Raw genomic sequence first — 21,824 nt, 5'->3', positions numbered from 1 at the left:
TAGAATGCAACATATACAATCCGCTTTGCCATGATAATGAAAATTCATGCGCATTATACACACACTTACTGTGATAAAGTATTTTCACATAGCATCGAAAAAAATGTGACCATTACGAATCTTGGTCTTGAAATCTAATTCATATTTTTTGGAAAATAATTCACGTGGATGTCTTTATAACTGCGTAATTTATATCTTCCCTCTTGTTTATGTAGATGACTGATACAACTAGACCTGAATTTGACATTTTGGACTCAGACAGACTTGAGTACCACCGTTGGGTTTCCATGTAGAAATTGCATTCGTGGCAAAAGACTACACTGCCACCATCAAAACTTCCATTGACCCCAAAGACGATGGATCGTCTGACAAGGTGAAAGCAAATGCCTCAAAACTTCAAAATGCTACTGATTCTTTTACTTTCAACTGCTCTTTGGGTTGCTGAATTAATTTGATTCGTGTTGCTGTGCGTTTATTTTGGACAACCTATAAATTGCTCTTTGGGTTCCTGAGTTAATTTGATGAAATCATGGACAATATGCAGGCAGTAGGAAACCTATTACTTTAGATGGCTGTCAATTCATATATGTCATGATATATGTGTTCCTGCTGTGAGAAATTGGGTGAGGACCTTCTCTTCCTTTCACTTCTAGCTTTGTAATCAAGACTAAATAGTGAGATCTTTTCTATTCCATTTCAGTAGAATATTTGCTTAAACTATGTTATATGCCTCACTGATGTATAAAAATAAATTACCTAAGTGTTTGTTTATCATTCTGCGATTGGTTGATTTGGCTTTTGGATAGTGTGTTTGAGGTATATTAGATTTGGTATTGTTTCATTTGGTTTTGACATAGTCTAATTATTGATTTTGTACGTTTTTTGTGAAGAGGTTTTCTAAATTTCCCTTGGTTGCACTGATAACTTCTAAAGTAAGGAATCAATCATGAAGTTTATGAAACTTGATACTACTGATAACTTCTCACGCTATAAGGTAAAAGCACACCTGATTAAATATGAAAGCATTTTTAAGATATGCTGCATCATTAATGAATTATGAATAGAAGGTTGTTACTAAATGACTCTTTTTTTCTTTTAAAATTTTTTTTTTTTTTCCGCTGCCGATTTCTTTTTAAGTTTCAGGTGATCTCATAATTCAAGTGAAGGGAAGTAGATATTTGCTTCACAAGGTATACTCAATATTTGCTTCACAAGATATACTCAACAAGTTCCTCACAAAATCCAATTGATTATTGCAGGCCAATGTTTTCTTGAAATTAATTCAATTCATTTTCACAGGTCACACATTGCAGCTTCAAGCATTCTTCAAATCTTGCATACTCCATGGCTGGTAAACAAAATGCAAATTCTGTATGCAAGCAGAATTGCCATTACCCTGATCCTGTAACAAGGTAAACAAAATCTATTTACCTATTGAAAGATGGAAAAGATCATTTGGTTAAAGCTTTCATTTCAAAACCACATTATTTTGAATCTCTATTATAGTTTGGTTCACTATTTACCTGGGAGAGTGCATGGGTCAGTATTGTATCAGGAATTAGATAACAAAAAACTTTATTGATCAGCTATTTCTTATTCCACTTATGCTATTCTGTTATATTTGTGCGCAAATTTTTAGGGTCGCAAGTTTGAATGAATTCTATAGTTACTATACTAGAGAAGAATAGAGTTTGAAGAATGGTTTGGGTTGCTTTACTTGGCACTTTTAGACGTTTTTGTCATGCCAATTGAAGCTCTTTACTACATTTCGAAAAAAGAAAGAAAGATGAAGATCCTCTTGACCCTTTGGATTGTGTAAAACAGTCATTTCGACATAAGTTCAATATAAACTTCATTTACTTATCTTTTTAAATCCATTTGTTCTTTTCTTTTCAGGTTTAACATTGCACCAGACTTGATGAATCAAGCAAAAGATTATTTGAACAGAACTATGTTTGTTATATTGTTGGCTAGAGTGAGTGTTTTAGAATGCAAAAAAAAAAAAAAAATTATGTTTATTCGACCCAAAAGTTGTGGTTGCACAGTTGTGTGCAGTCCCGCCTTACTTTGAATGCCAATTTAGGATGGCCTACCTTTGGAATGTTGATTTATGTGATTCTGTATTTGTCCTATCTCTGTTTCTTTGTTAGTACATTTTGAATGAGAACCTCTCCAGGGCCGGCTCTCAACATGTGCAATGAGTGCGACAGCACAGGCCCCTCATTTAAGAGGGCCTCAATTTTTTTTTTTTGAGTTTTATGTATATATTAAAAAGTGTAAAAAAATATAAAAAAGGGCCCCCGAATCCACTTTGTTGCGTTCACAACTCCACAAACTTTGACTTTGAGAGGTCCTTTAATTTAGAGGGCCCATTTTTCCTTGTAATGGTTTTATATTTATATAAATAAATATTAAAAACTGAAGATCATATGAAATTAGGAGCTACATAACCAAACCTTATCCTCCTCTTTTTTCTGCGTTCTGTCTTTCCTTGACTCCTCTCCTCAATTCTCATTGACCTCAGTACCTCTCTACTCAACCACTCAGGTATGATTGAACCAATATTTACTGTGTTATTTACTAATGATTATTTGATGTGTTATTTCTAATGGTTTGATTTGATTTCCATATTGCAAAGGTCTAGGCCAGTAGGCCGTCTAGCAATTTTGTGGGATTCTGGAATTGAGAAAATTGGAGAAGTCGAGCAGTGAACAAACTCAGAGTCTCAGACTATACTTTGAGTTCAGGGAATCAAGTTCTCTCCTTCACCTTGATTTGCTAAGAGACAACTAGTGATATATTGAATTTCTTACAGGAAAGGAATACTTGCCCAGTTGTTAGACTTGCATAGCGAATATTGTTAACTGTGCCTGTTACTATTGCTTCAGCTTAGACGAGTTTTTCCAAGTTAAAGTTATTGAAGTTTTATTTGCGATCAACTATATCACAAGAAAGGCTAAATGGACTTGCTTTGATTTCGATTGAGAACGAATATCTTGGAAAAATCAATTGTGATAAGCTAATTAATCAGTTTGCAGGTAAGAAGGCAAGGAGATGGATTTTGAAATGAATATCAATCAACACTGTTAGAATGTGTTATTTTGAGGGTACCAGATCAAGCATATTTTTGTAATTATCTTTTGCTGCAAACTTTATGTTTGTATTGAATATTTAGCCTTTTTTGTAGGCTCATCTAATGATATTGATGATACATGTTCGTTATTTGATTTTATTTTTTTGAGTTTATTCCAGTATAAATTTCATATAAGACTGAAGCTTGGAGGGCCGCATTTTAAACTTTCGTACAGGGCTTCAAAAAAGTTTGAGACGGCTCTGACCTCTCCTATCTGCCGCAAAGAAGGTAGTGTGTGCTGAGCATTAATTTGCGATAATAGTTACTAGGAGTCTCTAATTTGGAGCTGTTTAAATTGAATGAATGCTTCAAAAGTGAGATTATTTTGACAACAAATATTGGCCTAGAAATGTTAATGTTAAATTAGAAGTGCTGCATGAAGCAAACCCGCGGGCTATACTTGTAGTGTATTTGAGAGATGCCAAAACCACGGCAAGCTGTCAGAACATGCTAATGGGTTGGCCACGACGTAATAATGCAAATGAAATGAGATAGAAAGTTTTGTTTGTTCGAGTAGGATGAGATGGACTAAAGTTGAACATTGTGATAAAGAGATAGACTAAAGTTGAATATTATATTCAAAGTAGAATGTGAGGGGCCCTTTTAGCTGGAGAGTTGAATCAAGTCGGGCTATTGACTAGAGAGAGTATTTCCGTGAACAATAGGCGACTCTGATTCAATTGGGAAGGAGGTCGATGGCGTCAACCTCTTCTCGTCGTCCATGGAAATACGATGTGTTTCTAAGTTTCAGGGGGGAAGATACCCGCAATAATTTTACCGATCATCTGTATTCTACACTAAATCAGAGAGGAATTCTCACCTTTCGGGATGACCCAGAGCTTGAAAAAGGAAAATCCATTGGGCCTGAACTTTTTGCTGCAATTGAGCAGTCCAGATGTGCGATTGTCATTCTCTCACCCAGATATGCTGAGTCGTCATGGTGCTTGGATGAACTCGTCAAGATTATTCAATGCATGAAAAGGGGGGGCCAACAAGTCCTCCCCGTCTTCTACGGGGTGGATCCTTCTGAAGTGCGGCACCAAAGGGGAAGTTTTGAGCTCAAAAGAGAAACCCAAGTAGAAGTGAAAGTAAGGGAACATGAAGAAGTCTATACGAAGAACGGGGACAGACTAAATGCCTGGAGAGCTGCTTTGACACAAGTCGCCAATCTTTCTGGCTGGGATGGCGGGAATTATCGGTAAGTCTCCTTCGAGAGCAACATAATCTCTTCTTTTTAATATGTGGCATTTACTTAATCTTGCCAAATGCTAATATTGTTTTTGCCCGTTATGTTACACTGCTAAGTTTCTAACTCACTATTTTATCTAAATTTTCTCAGGAGTGGAGAACAAAAATTGTTAATCATATACTAAAGAAGTCCGTGTATACATCTTCAAGTGTTGACAAGGGCTTCATAGGAATGGATTCCCGCGTTGATGATTTATTAAGCAATTACATATATCCGCAGCTTGGTGGGGTTCGTTTATTAGGGATCCATGGCATGCGGGGCATAGGTAAGACAACACTTGCTCGAGCTATCCATGATGAAATTTGTCAGGATTTTGACTGAACCTGCTTTCTTTCCAATGTTAGAGAAATGTCTAAAACCAATGGCCTTGTTTCTCTACAAGAAAAACTTCTTTCCAAAATCCTGATGGCAAAAGTTGAAAATATAGAGGATGAATACACAGGAGCTGCTATGATACAAAGGCGGTTGTGTAGAATAAAGGTGCTTGTTGTTATTGATGATGTGGATCAGTTGACACAACTAGAGAAATTGGCTGGAAGTCGCAACTGGTTTGGTCCAGGGAGTAGAGTCATCATAACCACCACAGATGTTCAGTTGTTAAAGGCACGTGACGTTGATGCTACATACAAGGCTAACCCGTTAAACTGTGATGAAGCACTTCAACTTTTGAGTTTGAGGGCTTTTAAGAAATGTCCCCCACCAGAAGATTATTTGGATCTGTGCTACCATATTCTAGGGTATGCTCAGGGGCTTCCGTTGGCTCTCGTGGTTTTAGGTTCTTTTCTATTTGGTAGAAGCGCTGATAAATGGGCAAGTGCAATAGATAGGCTAAAGAACACACCAGACAAACGCATTATTGGGGTGCTTCGGATTAGTTTTGATGGACTGGATGAAAAAGACAGAGAAATATTCCTGCATATTGCTTGCTTTTACAAGGGGATGGATAAGGATCGTGTGACACAAATACTAGACTATTGCCAGCTAGACCCTGTCATTGGTTTAGATGTTCTTGCTGATAGATCTCTCATAACTATCTCCAACAACGAACTGTTGATGCATGATTTACTACAAGCAATGGGCTGGGAAATTGTTCATGAACAGTCTCCGAAAGAGCCAGGCAAACGTAGTAGATTATGGTCTCATGAAGACATCAACAACGTGCTGAATAGAAATACGGTAAGAGTTTGATAATGAAAAAAAGATGAGCGTATTTTTATGTGTTCTGCACTTCGATTATTGTGTAGAAAAAAAAAAGGCAGATTTGATTGTAATCTGCCTAGGTCTTGGTATTCTTTGTGTTCTGCACTCAAGTTATTATTCTGGTTTTTCTTTATCAGGGAACAGATTCAATCCAAGGCATGGTAATGGAGTTGACTACATTACAAGTGGCTCATTGGAAGCCAGAAGCCTTTTCAAATTTGTCTCAACTTAGTCTTCTCCATATTCGTAATGTGGACCTTCCCAAAGGCCTCACCTGTCTTTCTAATTCCTTGAGACTTCTTGAATGGACTGGGTGTCCCTTAAGATCTCTCCCACAAAACTTTGAAGCCGATGAACTTGTTGAACTTAACTTGTGCCACAGCAACATTGAACAACTTTGGAAGGGAACAAAGGTATGGCTATTAGTTAATAGTCTACTTGTTTATCTCTATGAAGCAAATTGTCTGTTCTGTGTGGTGGCTCACTGTTTCGATTTTATGAGCAGAATTTTGACAAGTTGAAGTTCATCAAGCTCTGCCATTCTCAAAACATTGTGGAGACCCCAGACCTCGCAGGTGTTCAGAATCTTGAGACTTTAGATCTTGAAGGATGTTCTCGTTTGGTAAGAATCCATCAATCCCTTGCATTTCTCAAAAAGCTTATTGTGCTGAATCTTAAAGACTGCAAAAGTCTCGAGAGTCTGCCAAGTAGAATTGAAATGGAGTCTCTTGAATCATTAATTCTTTCTAACTGTTCAAAAGTTAAGAAGATTCCTGAGTTTGTTGGAAATATGGAATGTTTGTTGGTGCTTTATCTTGATGAGACTGCCATTGAGGAACTGCCTGATTCAGTTGAACGGCTGAGTGGCCTTGTGTCATTGAATCTACGCAACTGCAGAAATCTTGTTTGTCTTCCAAGCACCATCAATAAATTGAAGTCTATTGAAGATCTTAATCTTTCTGGATGCTTGAACCTCGGCAAACCTCAGGTAAATGTGGGGGTGATGGACTGTTTTGAGGAAACTGATGTGAATAGTGGGTCTGCAATAGAAATGCCATCTACCCATGATCGCAAGAAAGAAACTGATGTGAATAGTGGGTCTGCAATAGAAATGTCGTCTACCCATGATCGCAAGAAAAAAGGGAGAGGTCCAATCTTTCAAGGATGCAAAGTAGTTTGGCGCTCTTTCAAAAAGTTCTTGCCTTCTGGATTGGTGCAAAAAGTGAATACAGAGCCAAAGAGCTTCCACTTGTCTATATCACAAAACGTGAATGCAGAGCCAAAGAGTTTCCACTTGCCTATATCACAAAACGTGAATGCAGAGCCAAAGAGTTTCCACTTGCCTATATCTGGTCTGTGTAATTTAACATATCTGAACCTGAGTAATTGCAATCTTGGTGAAGGAGTATTTGCCAATGAATTTGGTTACCTTCCCTCTTTGGTAACCTTGAATCTAAGTGGGAACAATTTTGTTTGTCTTCCTTCAGGCATTGGATTGCTTTCTAAGCTTGAGAACTTTAACTTGGAGAATTGCAAGAGACTTCAAGATTTGTCAGACCTTCCATCAAATAGTATACTAGATTTAAGGGCAGATGGTTGTACTTCACTGAAATACTTGTTTGATGCATCAAATTTTAACAGACTAGACAAATCATATTTCAATTTCATCAATTGCTTCAATCTAAATGGCAACCAAGGATGCAATAATATAGCATTTGAAATGCTGAAGACATTCATGTATCAGGTACTCCCTCTCAAAGTGTGTGTGTGTGTGTGTGTGTGTGCGTGTCTGCTCATATACATATAGACATTAATCAACTAACTACCTATCTCTTCTTACACAGGGAATCTCTAATAAGAGTGAAACTTGTCAAATTGTAATTCCTGGAAGTAATATTCCTGAGTGGTTCCGCCATCAGAGTTATGGGTGTTCTGTAAGTGTATATCTTCCTGCATATGGGAATAACGGTCGGCTAATGGGATTTTCTTTGTGTGCTGTTTTTGTACTCCATAAGTACCATCTGGTGGATAAGCTTCCTAGAGATGAATTCAAGACTTTTAATGCAACACATCATCTTGTATGTTGCTTGAAGCTTGATGGAAGAAAATTGTAAGTATATGGCAAACAGCCTGCATTTCGCTTTAGTGAAGAATTTTGCCAGGTTAAGTCAGATCACCTGTGGATGTTCTATGTATCTCGTGATAAATACTTTGATACAGAGTGTTGGCATAACAGTTGCAGTCAGCTTGAGTTCTTATTTAAAACCAGAGGGCCGGGTCTGAAGGTGAAGGAGTGTGGAGTCCGTCTCATATATAAGCAAGATGTGCAAGAGTTGAACCAAACAACCAGTCAATCAAGCAGTAGGGTGTCTCCTTATGAGGATATATTGATTGCAGGGGAAACCGGTGGGACTGGTAGCAGAACTTGCACACTTGAAGAATTGTAGGACTGGCAGAAATATAGGGGATCCACCACTGGCCACTCTGAAAGACCACAATTAAGGATTTTCTGATCCCATGGCTTGGAATGAGTTGCAGATCATGAATGGAGAATGCCTCCTCTTCTCTCATTTGAATTTCTGCAGAAATTACTTTCTGGAGCTCTCATGCCTTCATCTTTTACAGTTAGGTGAGTCTCGAATACTCTAGTTTTGATATTTTGCCTAATATTAGTGGACTCCCCAAATTATTTCCAAATGACACTATAATCTTACTTGCATAACCGATATTATTGAAGTAGTTTTACAATAAACTGAATTGTCTCTCTCTAGTTAGTCTATAAGCTATCAGTACGCTTGTAGGCTTGCACCATTAATATTAACTTCTATACCATGTATTCATGTAGAATGGTGTGCTGTTACAGAGAAATTTAAGTAACCTTGCATTGCATTCTTAGCAATTTGTATGAAACTATGTGGCTCCCCTTGAAAATGATGAGCACGCCTTTTTATTACAGTAAACCAACAAAATGTATGGATACTAAATTTTCTTTGGAAGTCCATCCTTGTACCATTGGACACATTTTTTGCAATTTGCTGGTACAGGGTTTTGCCATCTTATGTTGCCATTAGCCATCGATTCTATAGTCCATAAGAATGCATTGATTGCAACGACTGCCTGTTGCGTGGATCTGAAAAACCAATGGCATTAGATTTTTCTGAATAAAATCTCTGGTTGATCTAAAATAGCAGGCTCAGGGAAAATAGAAAGAATTTTTCTGTACTTGCTTTCTTAATTAACTCTCGTGCATTGTTGCTCTAAGTACAAAATTGATGTTCAGTGTATATGATGAAGATACTGCTGTGAGAAATTCTAAAGGACACCCCTTTGCCGGTTCATATATTTTTCCTCACAAAAAATTTTCGTCTGTAAATCTGGATTATGTTGTAGTGATCTTTTTGGCATAAGGACTTTAACATGCCAGGTTGATTGTATAAGTCTTTTCTTCATGCTCTTTGCAGGTTAAAGGTATTCCATTTGATATAGATAGCGAGGATCGAGGCAGTACAGGTGTACAAAGGTTACTTGAACTTTCCTCGAGTAGTGCAAATTCATGTGGACTTGATCAGCTTACTTTCCTCTTTACGCTTTCACTAATGAAACTTGAATTCATCAAGAAGGGGGGAAATAGTTTGATGTTGGTTTTAACTACAGTTGGCTTAAAGGTGGAATTAACTGCTAGAAGTTTATAGAAGTTACCTGCGACATGGTCCTGTCTGTGCATATATGTTTTGACATCTTTTGGCTGGACATGATTCGGGTATTGCTTAACATCTTCCTCACCAGTTTGCATGAAGTTCTGCTTGGGTGTAATGTAGTATTTTGAAGAGATGTACGTACTTTTCGTTTTGGTTTTGTTTTGTTCTTTTTTCAATTATGTTCTACATAATATTGAAGCATTCGAGAGAGATTGTAAAAGAAAAACAAAATAAATCTGATGTTAAAAGAAATGCTCAGCTTAGATAGAGACTCTGTGCTAGAAGCATGAGAAATAGAAACAGAGGAAAACGACAAATACAAATGGATTAAGAGATTCAATAAACTGTTTCAAGCAAGGCTGTAAGACTGGCAATTTACATTCTTGAAATGATACCTCTTTAGCCTAGAGGGAGTTCCTTATGGTTACCCATACATACATACATAGGGGTTCTTGGTTGCGGACATCCGTACCTAAGGATTAGGTACGGATTTTCATTTTTCCTCCCTTTCCGATCACACAATTAGATCTTAACCGTTCAGTTTTTAGGTCCTAATATATAGATTATCTCTGTAAAATTTCAGTCAAATTGATGATCATTAAGACATTCAAAACTGTAATTTACAACAATGAATACGAACGGTTCCGATATATATATATATATATATATATATATATATTTATATATATGCTACATAGATAGCAGTATATGCTACATATGATAAAAAAAAAAAAAATTATTTTATTCATGAACTGTGTGAATGAATGAATGAAGAACTTCTCTTCTTTACTTTTCAATTTTCAATTCTTTGAGAAGCTGTATGAATGCAGATATATGAGGCGAATTAAATGATGCCGTGTAAAACTATAACCTTATTTTTTTACTTCTTTTCTCGTAACCGTGTTTGTGTTTGGATGAAGCGGCATTTGAGGCAAAGCTTCAGGCCACAAACAGAAAGTTTCATGATCGATATCAAGAAATTGAGAACAATAAGAGGCAGCGGAGGATACAAGTCTTGAATTATCTTCCCAAGCAAGACTTCAAGATTCGATGCCCTGCCACTACTAAACCCAAACTTGGAAATCATTGGAAACCAGTGCTAAAAATCAGAACATAAAAAAAACCATAAAAAATTTAAAAATGAAGGGAAAAAAAAAAAAAAAAAAGAGTTGCTTGTAACTTTCAGTTTTGCAGATACATGTGATGTTTGCACAAGGGATCCAAAAATAATTACAAAATTTGAGAACACGAGAACATGATATAAGTGCCAGTTTTGCAGGCATATATGCACAAGTACGTTAACAGTAAGGATTAGAATCCCCCAACTTCCAAGTGATTATATACCACATAACAAAAACCCTATCCAATGTAACTTCTTAACAGATGGTTAGATTAATACCAAGAGTAATTGTAGATATATAAAAACACATCGAAACTGTAGAGAAGAATACGGCAGAGAATGAGATATGGAATGGATTATTTCTGCAGAAGTGCATCAAAACTCTACGATATATAAAAACAAACTCTGGAAGCATGTTCCTCCGAAAAGTACAATGGTGAATTATTTGTCCTTCCACAGTTGACAGGTAGTACATGAGATTAAGATCGAAAGGATTAACACTGACCTTGCAACAACTAAATCCCCATATCATGAAAAGTAGTACCTGAAATGGTAATGTCCTTGCTAGAGAAAGTTTTGTTCCTGCTCTCAGCTTTGCTTTTGGTCGGAATTTTGAGATCTCAGATCTTATTACCCTGACTTTCCTTCTTATTTTTTGGTTATATACCAATTCTGCTCACATGAATTATATTTTGCATTTTTCTTTTCTGAAACTCTGTTTAGTTTTTTATTTTTCATTAATGAAAAAACGCAATTTTTTATGGATGTACAGTCTGTTCACAGATGAGGATTGAGCCTCATTTGAGATGGTTGTTTGAATCTCAAGTTAATGGATGTTGGTTGTTGATGCAATCTGAAGTTCTAGGTCACACTTTTTCTATTGTTCTTTGGACATATTGCATTGTTACTCTTTGAGGTGGAAATGTAGTGTCAAAATCGGATGCTTTTAACTAGGGCCCTGGTCGGTCACTTTTTGGATCCATAAGTGGAAGTCATATGAAAGAGTGGTATTTCTCTTCGCACCTCAGATCAAGAGGAAGGGTAGCTTGTCAAGCTGGCCTAAAAAGGGGGGGGGTTGGGGGTTCAAGGAGGCCGGTCAGCCATACCTTCTTTGATCATTTCCGGAAGGGGGAATAAAAGAGTGCCGATCGTTAGCGAGAAGAAAAGGCGAGAGCCTACTAATTTTGATGCTTTACCATTAACTGATTTTGATGCTTTACCATTAATTGAAACAGTCCGATTATGTGCTTTGAAAACCATTTTCAAGTAATGGTGCAATTCATTGAGTGATTTACATGGACATGAGGACTTAGAAAGTTGAAATGGTGCACAATTGTGGGTTGAGATTATCTGAATACAGAAAATATATAATTGAAAATGATATCGATAACTTAATATTTAGGCTATTTAGCATATAAGACTAACTACTTTTTTGAATTTTGAGGATTGAAAATTCATTGCCTTTTGCTTTATTGAGTTCAATTGAGAATCTAAGAGCAGAATTCTAATGTTTTGCTTGCTTCATCATGTGAATTTATATTTGTGACTGATTGATAGTTGAAAGTTGAAGAAATTGTGCATTCTAGTTAAAGACAGCTATGGTGGTTCAAGGAAGACAAAGTAGAGATAATTTGACGTAGACACAAGCAAAGGCCACTGGTGTCGCATGCTATAAAGTGGCTCCGTCACTGGCTGGCTTCATAACAGAAAATTAAATAAACAAATACGAAGTCATCTGAAATACTGAGAGCAATCCACTAAGATTAAGCACTTTCTGTGCAGCTCTTACACGATGCTAATTGCCTTTACATTTTAACATGATGTACAGACAATTAGCAAAGCCTTTCTGTCATGGTTCAGTATGCCATACTGAACCAACTTTTGATAAAAAGGTCAACCTTTTGGTGAATTGGTCATTGTTTGATGATCAACGCACTCTTTTGGGTAAATTACGGAAACAAAGTCTTACAAACTTGACCTTTTACCATAAACTAGCTAATATTAATAAATACATTGAAACCAGTATGGCATATTGATCTGTGTGACAAGAATAGCAGTATATACGTTTGAAAGGTTTAGCACTTGACAACTTTATCCTTGAGTCTGCCATCATCATCTTTGAAAGTTCTTTCATTTGATAACTTTATCCTTTAAAGAATAGGTCCAAACTTGTATTCTGAGGTAACTCAAAATACATGGACTGGAGAGAACTCCATCATTTATGTTTAACTTAAAAATCTCCTTATCAATTCTTCTTAAAGTCCTTCTGAGTTATTATGATAAACAACCTTCTTAAAATCCTGATCATCCTTCAACCCTTTTCTTTTGTAATGAAGTGACCCATCTCATCAATTTTCAGTAAGTCAATGCCTGTTACCAAACTCCAATATGAGAACAAAGGGATTAAAACAGTATGGATTATATGTTTACCTCAGCCATACCACACCAAAATAGGGAAACCTCCTTTGATTGTGCAGCATCAACATCTTTAATTTGTTCCTTCAACTTCTCATGTACAGCTTCACACAGACAGACACATGCAACAGTATCTTTGTCAGAGAATATGAAAGATTAACCATGGAAACAACAATATGGAAGCCTTACAATTCAAAGAAATTTCATGCAAGTTACAAAGAAGACAACTGAAAAGACGACTCATCCAATCAGCTGTCTACATGCGATTGAAGGAATAACCCATACACTTTAAGGGACATCAGAAGTGCCGCTTTAAAAAAGAAGGAATACTATTCTATTTTTGAGTCAAAACCGAGAAAATTAATGTTGTAGATGGCTAGCTTTACACTTTATATTGTCTATATACTTTTTTCTTTTACATTTTTATCTTTGTCTGTAAGACAACCCATCCTAAGATGTTTTTTCATAAAATCTTCTTAACTTATGAACTTAAGGAAAAAAATGTAGCAGGAGAAACTAACGACTAATGATGAAAAATAAAGAATTCATGCTTGAGCAAGTTACCTTCTAAACGGGAAAGAAGATGAGATTGAATGTATTTTCCATTAATCTTTCTTGAAACAACTGGAAGGACAGATTTTGCGTTTTCTTCTGCCAATTTCACCAAAGCCTGCCATCATAACATGATGCATGAAACATAACCTTTAACTTCAGCCATTTGATCTACAATGTATTTCAAGTGCATGACTTCCTTTAACCTTTTCAACGCCCTCCACAATGTTTTGCAATGAAATTATTTTATGAGTGTAAGTTGGTCCATATGGGTCTGTTTGGTTGGCCCAAGGAAAAAAAAATAAAAGATGGAACTAAAACTAAGGAAAGTAACTACGCTTCTTTTTTCTTTTTCTTTTGCAAGTTTGCATAGCAAAATAGTTATGCCCCACAGGGCAAGAGACTTTAAACTTCCTTAGAAATCCCATCCTCCTTATTTGACAGAAATTCTGGACCAGAACCATTAACTTAGAAGAACAATGAAAGTAAACATAATAGTGAATCACTTCCCTGCACCTTCTAGCTAAGCAAACAACAAAACTTAGATATTTCAGGATTCCTTTTCCTGCTTTCCAAACACAACCATGACAAGTAGTCTTCTGCACTTTTATTTTCCTACTCACTTTTTTAAGAAATATATCTTCCCATGACTTTCGAGACGACCAAATACTAGTTTGTTATCTTAAAATAATTAGCTTGTTTCTCATAGGTCTGATTGACCCAAATTATTTGTCTACCAGGCCACCAATCTTGATCCTATTTATTTCCATCTCATGTTGATGCATCTCTGGTCTACTGTTCGTTGCTGCAACAAGTTAGGCAGCAGCTTACACTTCTCTCCCATACCAGTTTAAATCTCAAAAGACTTTTTCTGTACCACAAAATCCTAGAACCTCCAGACCTTCTAATTCTGACATATCTAATAAGATACTTTTACACAACTTTGAAGAATATCTGGCATCTCAAAGCAGAGTGGCTGTGGGAGAAAGTTACCTGAGCTTGTTGCCCTATGGGTCTATGATGGAGTGCTATTAGTTAACTGGTTAAATATCACGACATATGCAACCTATGTTTTGATATAGATAGGTTAAAATAAAAAAATATTACTAGTTTAAGAATTCTTTAGCCAAGACCAGTGCTGAGTCCAAGCAATTACAGACATCTAAGTAAATGTGCTCACAACGGGATATGAGTAAAGCAAGATCAAAATCAAGATGATAATTATTTGCTCATTCCAAAATGGCCCTTGAACTAGATCCATTATTGCTAAAAAATAGGATTTGTTATCATGTTAAAACTACCAAACATTGAAGCAAGAATCCTGATTTCTTGGGACATAGATTAGTCACATGTCATAGAAGCATTGATCTCTTGGGACTTCAATTAGTCACATCTGATAACATTATAATCATGCAATTATTTCAGACAGCGGTCAATTGTAAAATGTCTAACCTGAATAAAGTTCCATGACAGCAAGTTCGCTTTTGAAGTTAATTAATGCATCCTCCTTTATATGCAACTGCACAGACAAGAAATCAAAAAATAACACGCGTCAAATGGTGCCTATTGAAGCATATTCTCTTTATTTGGAAAATGAATAAATGCTAACTTTAGCACTCCTAGAACTCTAGAAATCCACTTGCATATTTGTTATATAGTATATACAAACCTGTCTTTTCAGGAATCGGTTTTGTTGATTGGCTTCACTTAGTTTTTTAATGAGCTTTGTTCTTTCAGAATCAGCGAGTAGGGACTTCAACTGATATACAAGTGTAACATGAGTTAGTTCTAGAGATCTTAAAAACTAATATGTTAGTCAAAAAGATTGTGTAGTATCAAAAGTTCAAAACTAATCAAATCGATGTTACCAATAATCATCAGTATCAGAATGCAGGCTAAGAGTCAAAGGCCACATAATAAACAACATAAAATATAATACATGCAGTAGCATCGGATGATGCAGATAAAAAAATTAGGAACTAATATGTTACTTCAGAGTTATATTAGGAACCAATGAAATCGATGTCAGGGATTGTCATTAGTATTGGAGCTGCAGCTAAGTGGTCATTAATATCCTACAAGAGTTATAATATTCCTTCATCTGGTCACTCACATCTACTGAAACAATTCAACTTAAGACAACATTTGCAAAATATGAAGAAAAAGAAGTGAGAATTTATCTGGAGTGAGAACTTATCATTTATTCAATAGTTCACATAAATTCTTTTGAGGGAGAGAGAAAAAAGGAAGAACTCTTGCTTGACACCCACAAAAGGAAATGATAAGCCATTTTTGCTTTAGTAAAAAAGGTCTTTGTTTTCATATACTTTGACAGAAGGTTTGAACCATGAAAACAGCATCTGACCAAAACTGGGACATATTTTGTGTCGTAAGCAAGCTCTATCCTCGCAATCAAGGTAATACAAAGTTCTACTGGAAAACAAGCCTAAAAAAGAAAAAATAATACACTGATAAGTGAAGAATGAATTAGGACTAAATTATGTCAAACTTTAAAAACTAAGCTAAGCTGCAAACTGCCACATCAGTTTCTTCAAGACCAATCAAAATTGTTATGAGTCTGAGTCCACATTGTGAACAACTCAGAGTTCAGACCAAACTTTAAAACATTTCTGTGTCTAGATATAATAGCACCATATGAGAATGCTTAATAAGCCAAAGGGTAGCCAGGAATGAGACACAAAGGGAAAAAGGAACCCCATGCATTTGAATTTTGTCAAGGATTGTTCTGACGATTTCCAAGATCCATTACCATAGTTTATTCCAATTTCTAGATTTCATCAAACCATTTGAAAAAGATAGATTTACGACAGTGTACAACATATTAGTGCATGATTATACCTCATTACTTCTTAAAGGTTGAGCAAGAAGCTCCTGCCCTGAATCTTTAAGTTCATCATTGCTACCATGAGCTTCTGCTGGTACTGACGACGATTCCTCCAACTCTAGTGGGAATTGAATATCTTCTCCACAAGACATGATTCAGGGAATGCTCCCTGGTGACCACTTGAGAATTTATCAACCTCTGAAAGCCCAACTTTAATTTCCAAGTGTTCACAGTATATGGAGGTGGGTGGATGTTTTTCCAATCCAATTTTCTAGAATTGTTGCTCGACAACCACAACACTTGTTTGTCAAGGCAACACCTATCCGGACAATCAAAGAAATAAAAATAAAATTCACAAATGCTTAACTACAACAGTAATTTGGTGAAATTGGAAAGACTAGAAATCGAGATTATGTTATTATGTTCAGCAATGCTAAACTAAGCAGATTTGCAGTTTAAGAAATAAAGATGGAGAATTCATAAGTTCATGCCATGAAAGTTGGTAAAAGTAAAACACTTTTTGCAGAAATGGAGGAATAAACTGGAATTATGTACAAATGTGAAGAAAGCTAAACTTGTACTGCCTATGTCCATGTTTGATAGATTAGTACTCCTGCAAAATAGAGGACAAGAGAAGGGTCACAATTCTAACTCCCACCCACCAATAGTTAATTTACTCCACAACCAAGTTCAACGAAGAATCATCCATCAACATTAAGAAAACCATAACTGGTAAAACCTCCAATATTGTCGGTGGTGGAGAAATCTGTGAATTTTGAACCTCTATGTATTTACTTTCCTCTCAAATGGAACTAATTATGGTAATAACTTTAACAGCATAATCCAACCCCCCCAACACACCACACATCAACAAGGGTTCTTATTTAGAAAAAGATAGATACAAATTTTCAAATCTTTCATTTTCCATATTGATGAACACCCAGAAACAAAAATGGTTCTTTTTCATGAATTGAGATTAAACCCATTAATTCAAACAGACAATAAAGAAAAGGACTTACTGAGAGATAGTCCCAACTCTCAAGCAGCAGGGCAGCTCTGAGTGTGTGTGTGTGTGTGTGTGTGAGAGAGAGAGAGAGAGAGCAGGTGACTATCGTCTAGTGATGTGGAGCAGCGTAGCCGTGAATGCCAAACTTTAAACGAAGGAATATGATACCAATGAAATGATGCCACGTGAAACTATAACCTTGCCTTTTTTTTTTCCCTTCTTTTTTCTTAATCTTTTATTTTAGGCCCTGAAAATTGAAAAATGAAGGCTCAAGCAGCGGCCGTGCAACAACTGGCCGACAACTTACCCATTGATGGTGCCGCCGTATTCCGACAACGAAAATGTGGAGTGTTGGAGTTGCCAACACCAAAATTCTCTGTTTTTTTATTTATTTATTTACACCGTTTAAGTTTAATCCTATGAATTAAAGTTTTTTTTTTTTTTTTTACTGAAGATTAAAATTCTAAATTCATTTTATTAATAATAATAAGAAAGATTACAACTTGTAAATGTAGAAACTACATCAAAATGAAAGATAATAAAAACAATAGTACATGCCACAAGGCATCGAAAGTAAAACCTGACAAGGATATTAAGGGATGCAATAAAGCATTTGATGAAGTACTGGGCAGACCCCGAGCTATGTAATAGTATGGTCAACCATACTTCTACGTAAATGCACACGTCGAATAGAGGGTAACCTTCTATCAGGTAACTGGAGGTAGTGTGACTGACCTTACCTACTCCACGTAAAATAATACACCGAATAGAGAGCAATCTTCTACCTAAGTAGCAAAAATTCCAAATCCAAAGTGCAGCCGGAAAATGAGCCCACAAAAATTCCCCTAGATGCCAAATATAAAATGTTTGAACCCAAAATGAGCATTTTGGCCTGACAAGACGTGTCTCGGAGAAATTGAGTCAATATCAGTGGCCCAAGCTATATATTGTTGACAAGTTTGAGATATATTATTTAGAGGCTAAATAAAGCCTACCTGCAACAATATGGAAGATTATGCAAGCTGCAAGAAAAGGAAATGATGGAAACATGGAAATGAAAAGTCAACTTTAGCACATTTTCCTACTTCGACTAGGAGAAACCGAGCTAAACAAGGAAGGAGGGGCGGCAGACTAATCAAATGAAATCTAAATGAGCTAAAACTTTCCAGATTAATTTTAGAAAGCCCAAGGATCATTTCTTATGAAGAGTGCCAGAGCTATTTTTGAGTAGAAGACCTTCAAACAATCAGTCCGATTTTCTGCAGAAGCAAAACTGGAAAACTAGACCTGTAAGAGGTCCAGCAACGTTTTCGGCCCAACCACTGTACCAAAATCTCTGAAATTTTACCAGGATGATCTACACTCATAGTAGAACATTTTTTATGAAGAAGTCGAAGGCCCATTCTGAAGTCTTGGTAGAGAAATAATTGAAGGAATAAAGGGGCAGAAACTGACTTAAAACCAGCTCAACATTCATCATGTTCATGTTTCCTACCCACATGAAGAAAGCTAGATGCTTTTCTCTTTTTCCTTGGATATATTTTTCTACTACAATCTCTTTAATAGATCATCATCACTTCCATGTTTCTGCACCTTTATGCTTTGCTTTCATTTCATCATTACTCTATCTTTTCCATATTTTACAAATCACTTCCATACTCCACTTTCATTATTTTTCTTCCACTCATCATTTCACTCTTCTTTTTCTTCCCTATATAAACACATTCTCCTCTCATTCTCAAACACACATTCACAACATCAAAACATCTCTAAGATGATCTAAGTTCTCTCTAGAGCAACCTCTCTAAGAGCAACTCATCTCCTTCTCTTTCTCTTACCGGTGATCACACTCCTAGTCCTAGTCTTCTCAGAAGCCGACTTTAGTGCCACCAAACCCTCTGCCAACGTACTTCGTTCCTAGTCTCCTCGGGAGCCGACGGTAGTGCCGCGACCACAACGGTTCAGAACCAGTCAAGCAAGGGTAACGCCCTAGCAACCCAGCCAAGCTAAAGTCACGCTTTAGCAAGTTCTCAATACTTCCCGGTGGTTCTCGCTCTGCTCGATCTACAACATCGAGTATCGATTGTGATTTTCAAGAAGCTCAACAAAAGTCCTCGCCACGGGGCACAAAGAATCGCTCGACGAGGTTGGTGCTCTCCTCGTCTACAATCGCTCGACAGAAGTCAGGTCAAGGGACACCCCCGACGACCGCACCCGACGGTGCTGGCACGCCCGAGCAAGAAAAGAGACTGTTGACCAGCTGCAACAAAATTGGAGCCAAACAGAAGATAAAGCCCAAGCAAAGGCCCATCTTGAATAGTCTAACCAAAAAAAGGCCCAGGTCCACAGTTGGGCACCCAAAGACTCTCTAGGCACCCACAACTGCCCTAAACATGACCTCAGCCAATGCTCCGCCTTCCCTTGTCTGAAATAACCCATCCTGGTTCCGTCCACTCTACTCCAAGCACAACCACCCACAGCACCAGTCTTACAGCCCCATCCGAGGACATTCCAACCATGGAGCCCCACGCCGGCACCGGACTGCCTCACCTCCATTACGCGCTTGAGTAGAAGTGTCGCGCCGCCATCATCTACGACATGCTGCACTGCCGTCGGCCGTTGAAGCTGTCGCATCCTCCCTCTAATCTGATCTAGGGAGAAGAAACCATAATCAGACCTCGGCTCCTACTCCCGTTCTAGAATCTAAACTTTGCCAGAAGTCTCCATCAAACTCAGCTTCAGTCGCGCTCTGATTGGGCGGAGTCACCCGACTCTTGGAGCCGTCCCTATCCAGGAGGGGAGCGCTACATCTTCTTGTCCCTATTGAACAGAGGAGCCACGATAAAAAAGGATCTGAAAGGAAGAGGTTACCACAGGCCAAGGTGCGAACCATGACCTGATACAGGGCACGAGTTTAGTTATGCGCGACAGAACCGACACCGAAGACGGTACCGGAACAGTACTCCATCGATGATTGATTCACAACCCTAGCAGAGCCAAGCCACTGGGTATTTTCATCGCACCTACATAGTTCGAGTTAATGTTATTAGTTCATATGACATGTACTTGTTGTTGATTGATTCCCTTGATTTAATATATTTTTTTTTTTTACCCCCTGTAGTTAGGGCTACACACGGATTAGGTTTGTACTTATTATTGATCGATTCTCTTTAATTTAATTATTTTTTTTACCCATGTAATGGTCCTCATTAAATTCGAGTTATACTATTAATTTTTTTTTAGAAGGAATTATATTGTTAATTTGGATCACCACATGACAATATCATGTGATAATCTCATACCATAGAATAATTACTCACACACTTCACTCTCTCCCATCACTCCATGCCAAAAGGAAGAGAGCTCCATTTCTCTTTCATTCACACTCTATTCATCTTTTTGTTACTTTTTTTTATTTATTAGACGGAGAATTGAAGTCAAATAAAACATATAAACTTTTATAATTATATGTTTGAAATATAAATTAATAACTATAGCCAAATCTAGGAGACATAATAAATATATATATATATATATATGAACTTGTGGTCCATAATTAAATTAAATACATGATAATGTATTCTCATCTATACTATTATTGAGAGAAGAGACTTTGTTAGCCAAAATTGAAATTTTTTACTTTTATACCCTCAAAATACTAAATAACTTTATATACCCATTTAATTGTTAGGGATAAAAAAGTCAAAATTTAAATATATTATTTAAAAATTTATATATTATCTTTCAATAGCTTCGCTATTTATATAAGTTGTCAGTAATTGCTCTCTTTCTCTCTCTCTCCATGTTAGTTGTTGATTGGGCGCCTTAGCGTTTCGTTTGCATTCCAAGTTTCTCTAGTGTAATATATACTCTCTGTTTTGTAATAAGGTGAGACCATTATTTTGTAATCTTTTAATTAGAGCATATGCGTGTAATACCTGAAGATATATATTGCTTACTTTTTTTCGTGATTGTACTCTCTTTCAGCTTTTTTTTTCCTCCTTTAAAAAAAAAAAAATTATTGAAAGTATAGAAGGAGATTCTGAGATGAGAAACCAAATGCAATGTTGAAGAAGTGTAGCCAAGACGAGTCTGTACTCTCTACTGGAAGCATAGGAAATAGAAAGTAAAAATAAGGGACTGGCATTTACATTGTTGAAAGACATATATGATTGTATTTCAAATTAGGAAAAATTTCGATCAGCTGTGTCCAAATTTTACTGTGCAGTCTAATTTGGACATTTACTTTGACGGAGGGGCCCACTTAAAGGGGTAAATTTGTCATTTCACACAATTTTCCTAAAAAAAAAAAAAAAACTAATCGAAACTGACTCGTTTAGACCATCCTCACCCAGGACCTCGACGATGAGCTCGTCCTCATCGACCCACCCCGCCTTCATCTCTCTATTCCGACCAGTGAATCTCATAACCAGCAAACCAAAAAGGAACAAAAGATGAAAATTAATTTAATTACCTGAAGAATGAGAAAGAATACCAGAATCGCTTACAGCTGGTGTGACTGATCCTCTATCCGAATTGAAATTGAAGGATTATAAAGAAGAGAATCGATAATCATCGTGGGGATAAGAAGCCCTAAATTTCAGAA

The 21,824-nt window shown here is 36.7% G+C and overlaps 2 protein-coding genes, 1 long non-coding RNA gene and 1 pseudogene across 4 annotated transcripts; 3 read left to right on the top strand and 1 right to left on the bottom strand.

Moving 5' to 3' along the window:
* The first annotated feature begins 584 nt into the window (after positions 1 to 584).
* LOC121051171 lies at positions 585 to 1,351 on the top strand. Its single transcript, XR_005805320.1, has 3 exons — positions 585 to 623; positions 891 to 1,190; positions 1,300 to 1,351. It is a non-coding gene; the product is annotated as an uncharacterized LOC121051171 (long non-coding RNA).
* A 2,477-nt stretch (positions 1,352 to 3,828) lies between these two features.
* LOC112200410 (TMV resistance protein N-like) lies at positions 3,829 to 4,335 on the top strand. The gene has a single exon (XM_040518925.1). It carries the CDS (start codon positions 3,829 to 3,831, stop codon positions 4,333 to 4,335), a length of 507 nt encoding a protein of 168 aa, XP_040374859.1.
* LOC121048935 lies at positions 4,190 to 9,849 on the top strand (annotated as a pseudogene).
* A 2,272-nt stretch (positions 9,850 to 12,121) lies between these two features.
* On the bottom strand, positions 12,122 to 17,362 carry LOC112182273 (protein PTST, chloroplastic). Of its 2 annotated transcripts, none has more exons than XM_040513250.1 (6): positions 17,232 to 17,362; positions 16,227 to 16,825; positions 15,037 to 15,126; positions 14,820 to 14,886; positions 13,380 to 13,485; positions 12,122 to 12,919 (listed from the first exon to the last, which is right to left on the bottom strand). In XM_040513250.1, exons 2-5 carry the CDS (start codon positions 16,362 to 16,364, stop codon positions 13,421 to 13,423), a joined length of 360 nt encoding a protein of 119 aa, XP_040369184.1. In that variant the 5' UTR covers positions 16,365 to 16,825; positions 17,232 to 17,362; the 3' UTR covers positions 12,122 to 12,919; positions 13,380 to 13,420. The 2 variants fall into 2 exon arrangements, with proteins under 2 accessions (XP_040369184.1, XP_024176487.1); XM_024320719.2 differs by having other exon boundaries at positions 16,227 to 16,531; positions 17,232 to 17,361.
* Positions 17,363 to 21,824: the final 4,462 nt, after the last annotated feature.

Source organism: Rosa chinensis, chromosome 1 (genome assembly GCF_002994745.2).
Source record: "Rosa chinensis cultivar Old Blush chromosome 1, RchiOBHm-V2, whole genome shotgun sequence".
Taxonomy (NCBI): Eukaryota; Viridiplantae; Streptophyta; class Magnoliopsida; order Rosales; family Rosaceae; genus Rosa; species Rosa chinensis.
The sequence above is the reverse complement of the archived record's forward strand: the minus strand, read 5'-3'. Positions and strand labels throughout refer to the sequence as shown.